Here is a 4,746-nt window from a genome sequence, read left to right on the forward strand (position 1 = left end):
GCTATCCCACTCAATTAACACTGGATTTCCCCAGTTTTCCCCCTGCTGCCCCACTCAATCAATACACTGGGTTTCTCCACTATTTTCCCCCTGCTGCCCCACTCAATCCCCCCTGCTCAGCGCCTTCCCGTCTTCCTCCTCTCACCCGGAAAACCACAACTCCACCTCTCCATGGACTCGGCTGTCCCACTCTTCCACGGGGCACCCCTGCAACCCGACAGGTCCTTGTTTTCCTCGGGCGTTCTCGCTGCTCCGGAGCCTTTAACCACCCAACCCTCCCGCATCCTCCCGGCCGGGGTGTGTCCCCTTCTCCATCCCACTCTCTCCCACACCGTCCCAGGGCACCAAACCCGCACCCACCCTCATCGGAGTCGCGGGCCCGGGCGCTGCGCTCGCCGTCCTCCTCCTCGGCGCTCTCCAGCTCCTCCTCCTCGTAGTAGTCGGGCGCGGGGGCCATGGCGGGGGCGGGCGGCCCCGGCGGGGCGGCGGGGGGGGCGGACACGAGCCCGGCCGCGCTCATGGCCGCGGGGGCTCCGGGAGCGGCGGCAGCGGCCGGGACGGACCGGGCGGAGCGGCCGCCGCTCGGCAACCGCGCCGGGAACCGCGGCCACGGCGCTTCCGCTTCCGGGCGGCGCCGGGGCCGCCGCGCCCCCGCCCGGGCAGCGCGGCACGGAGGGAGGGACGCGGGTTCGAGTCCCCGCCCCGCCAACACCGGGGTGGTTGAGGGTTTGACTTCTCTGCTTTTTATGGTTCGTCTCCCTTTTGGGGCACTTGTGTTGCAGGGTTCTGGGCTCCTCGGGACGAGATACATGGAGGTCCCGGAGCGAGCCCAGAGGAGGGTGAAAGTTGATCCAGGGACTGGAGCATCTCCGTTAGGAGGAGAGGCTGAGGGAGCTCTTGTGCTCTCTACAGCTGCCTGAAACAGTCTTTTCTATCGTGCCTGCAGTGAGAGGACCAGAGAAAATGGCCTTAATCTAAGACAGGGGAGATTTAGGTTAGATATTAGAAAAAAAAAATTCACTCTTAGGGTGGTCAGGCATTGGAATACGTTGCTCAGGGAGGTGGTGGAGTCACCATCCCTGGAGGTGTTCAAGAGGCATCTGGGCCTGGCACTGGGTGATATGATTGTAGTGGTTTAGGGGTTACAGTAGCATTGCTGGGTGAATGGTTGGACTAGGTGATCTTAAAGGTCTCTTCCAACCCTGATGATTCTGTGAGCTGGGCCTGCTCAGCCTCGAGAAGAGACAACTGAGAGGGGGTCCCGTCCATGTCTGTCAGTGTCTGCAGGGAGGGGTCAGGGGATGGACCAGGCTCTGCTCTCTGGGGGACCCAGCAATGGGAGAAGAGAAACAGGCAGGAACTGATGCCCAGGAAGTTCCACTTGAACACAAAGAAGAACTTCTTGACTGTGGGGGTGACTGAGCACAGCAACAGGGTGCCCAGAGAGGATGTGGAGTCTCCCTCACTGGAGATATTCCAGCCATCTGTACATAATCCTGTGCCATATGCTCTGGGATGACCCTTTTGGAGCAGGGAGGTTGGACCAGATGACCCACTGCGGTCCCTTCCAACCTGACCCATCCTGGGATTCTGAGATACAGGCACACAGCAGAGCTGCTCCTCAGCAGGCAAGGAGCAGGACCTTGCTGTGCTAGGAATGGACTTTTTAGGACACTTTGTACTCACCCAAACTTTATTATATTTTAATACAGAAATTGCTTCCCTGTTCCTCCATACTCACAGCAAACCCCACCACAGCACTGTGATCTCACCTTCACCCAGGGGAAGCAGTTCCTTCCTGCCAGTAAACAGCAGTTTCTAGAACACGTGCCCAAATCCATCAGGAATGCCCCAAATCTGCCAGGTCCAGGTTACCCTCCTGACTAGATGCTGCTACAGAATTAAGGACCAAGGCACAGATCCTGTGCTGAGATTCACACCATTAAAACCAGGATCTGAAAATGCCTCACATGGATATTCCAGGCAAAATATCTCACCTATCTTATTTCTGCAGCTCAAAGTCTAAGGGCAGGACTAATTAGTCTCCTTGCCTCCAGCACAGCCACACTAATGGCTCACCTTCAGCTGGGAGGTGCATTCTTCACATGCAGAACTCATTGACTCACTGAGGCACTACGAGCACCTCACCGAGGGGAAGGAAATGGGTTTGGTCTAAAGGACGGGGCTCCAAAACCTGCAGCACTTCTCCAAACCCGCCGAGCCGGGCTCTCGGCACCCAGAGCAGCACCAGGTCACACTCTAGTGTTCTGACAAGAGCTGCAATAACGCAGTGCAGGCACTTGGCTCTCCTGCAGTTCACCCCAAAGGTCTGTTTGCCCAGACTGACAATTTTTAACTCGGAACACCCATGCCAAGAATGCCCGGTGCCTTTTTCCATAAGTCAACATCGCCTGTAACAGGAGCCACGGCCAAAAGTCAGCACCACCCCGGAGCAGCTCCCAGGGCTTTTGGGAGCATTTGACTTGTCCCAGGGGAGAGACACCACCAGAGCTGCTCATTACCTCTCCTTTTCCAAGGAATGCCGGGTGCTGGGGGTTATCAGCATCTTGGAAAGCACTCCTTTCCCCCTCTCTCTCCTCGCTCAGGCAGCGCGCCTGGCAGGGCTGCCCGCGGCCGCGGGGCGAACAGGAAAGGGTGTGGTGGCAGCTGCCACATCGCATGAGCTGCCTGGTGCCCGCGGGTTTTTGTCCTCTCCCCACTCACACCTGGCTTGAACTGCTCAAATCGCTTCCCAAAGTTATACAGTCACAGAGCTAAAAATAGAAACTGGACTGCAGGACTCAACCTCTTTCTCAGAACTAACCAGAGCCCCCTTAAAGCTTTACAAACATTACTTTTCCCCCTTCCTTCCCCATTTCCTGTCTGTATGTGTTCCATCTGTCCACATACTCAGCTCACCCGCTCCCCTGCCCGCCTGGTTCGTGCTGCTGCGGATACCCGACTAGTTGTAAGTGTCTGAACCACGGCTGCCCTCCCAAGGTGAATCTGCCCTGCCTCACGCCGCCTCAGCACTTTCGGTTTGGAGCTAATTTACCGTCCCAGCACAACCCTTCACACTCCAGGAGGGCGGAGGTACCAAGAGGAGGGCACAGGAGCCCCCTGAACAGGAGCTGTGCGCAGCCAGCGGGTAAGAAACTGCAAACAGCTGCTGATGCAACGCTTTTTAGCTCATTCTGTGGTCAAAACTGGGATCTCGCTGTTGCTCCCTCCGTGCTAATTCCTCCTGTTTAATAGGAGCCTTCTGGAGACACCCTCTGCTGTCATCTCTCAGGCATTCAGTGGGAACCCGAGGGAGGCGGCTCAGCTGTAAGGAATGCCATGTTTCCCTTACAAACGCAGAAACTTAACTGTCTACGCCCCAAGGAGCTGTCAGGGAAAGTGTAAAATTGCCTGTCAAGCTGTTGTTCTTGGCTCGTGCCTCCATCAGAGCTGTTGTTCTCATCGCAACTCATTTAGTGTTTTATACACACTCACTTTGAGGAGAGATTTCTGCCTCCTGCCTGGTCAGCACCAGCTTTTCACAGAGCAGCTGACACACGAGTCATGCTTGCTGTACCCTTCTTTCCATTTGCAAGAAATAGAGGGAAAAAAGATTATAAGCTGAGCTTTATAAACAGGAAACCCATTAATTGTGTGACTTGCACCACTGCAATGAGAAAAGCTGATATTGTACCTTGGCCTTTGAGGCACAGGACACACCAACACCCCTCACCTGGGACTCAGGGCTCTCAGGTTTCTGTACCTCTGGTTTCACAGGGCTCTGTGAGGATGGTTCTAGAAGCCCAAGAGGGGAACAGCTGTCAGTTTTATTTAGAAAAATAATTAACACACCACCCCCATCAAATAAGCCCCTGTAACAATAAAGGAAAGTGTCTCTAGGTTCAGAGGCTGGGGGAAACCACAAAGTGTGGCAGAAACAGTAAACTCACCTTTCCCTGCCTCTACTCCAAGCAATTCCTAATCCAGAGCTCTCCATCCCTGCTACAGTCCCTTCTCCTTTGTGCCTTTGACTGCTGCAAAGTCCCATCTGCTCCTCTTTGGTTACCAGGGGCCTCTCCCTGCTGGGATCTGCCACAGGACACATGGTCCTTGTCCTGGCCCTCCAACCCCTGCAGCACATACTGAAAGCCTCAGAGCTGCCCTTTTACCCTGCCCAAACAGTGCCCCCCTCACACACCTGAGCCCACTATAGACCCTGACAATTCCCCCACACACCTGAGACCCCTATAAACCCTGACAGCCCCATACACACACTCGAGACCACTATGACCCCCAAAGCCCCATACACACATACCTGAGCCTGCTATGGGCACTGTCATCCCTCCACACACACACCTGAGGCTACTACAGAGGGCCCAGCTGCCCTCACACACCTGAGACCATTATAGGTCCACAAGTCCCTCCCACACGCCTCTGATCCCACTAAAGACCCTGACACCCCCATACACACTCCCCTGATCCCACTACAGACCCCGAGATCCCCATAAACACACCCTATCCCAGTACAGACCCTGACATCCTCATACACACGCCCCGATCCCACTACAGACCCTGAGACCCTCACATCCCCCTGATCCCACTAGACACCCCGAGACTACCATACACACTCCTGATCTCATTACAGATACTGAGACCCTCGTACACAACCCCCTGACCCCCTACACACCCAAATCCCCCCTTTTCCCCTCAGACAACCCCCCCTTCCCCTCAGCTCCCGGCGGGACC

At 55.8% G+C, this 4,746-nt stretch overlaps 1 protein-coding gene and 1 long non-coding RNA gene across 4 annotated transcripts in view; both read right to left on the bottom strand.

Annotated features, from left to right (window-relative positions):
* The window catches only part of SUDS3 (SDS3 homolog, SIN3A corepressor complex component), a 20,261-nt gene extending 19,726 nt beyond the window's left edge, over positions 1-535 (bottom strand). For both annotated transcript variants that reach the window (XM_027696688.1, XM_027696687.1), the window contains exon 1: positions 361-535. In XM_027696688.1, coding sequence (XP_027552489.1) covers positions 361-520 — 160 coding nt within the window. In that variant the 5' untranslated portion in view covers positions 521-535. The remainder of the gene's footprint in view (positions 1-360) is intronic.
* Positions 536-1,416: 881 nt separating this feature from the next.
* Positions 1,417-4,465, bottom strand: LOC113973977. Of its 2 annotated transcripts, none has more exons than XR_003536407.1 (4): positions 3,951-4,465; positions 3,695-3,795; positions 3,496-3,578; positions 1,417-3,387 (listed from the first exon to the last, which is right to left on the bottom strand). It is a non-coding gene; the product is annotated as an uncharacterized LOC113973977 (long non-coding RNA). The 2 variants fall into 2 exon arrangements; XR_003536406.1 differs by having other exon boundaries at positions 1,418-3,387; positions 3,496-3,581.
* Positions 4,466-4,746: the final 281 nt, after the last annotated feature.

This window comes from Neopelma chrysocephalum, unplaced genomic scaffold (assembly GCF_003984885.1).
Source record: "Neopelma chrysocephalum unplaced genomic scaffold, ASM398488v2 Primary Assembly neopelma1_116, whole genome shotgun sequence".
Classification (NCBI taxonomy): domain Eukaryota; kingdom Metazoa; phylum Chordata; class Aves; order Passeriformes; family Pipridae; genus Neopelma; species Neopelma chrysocephalum.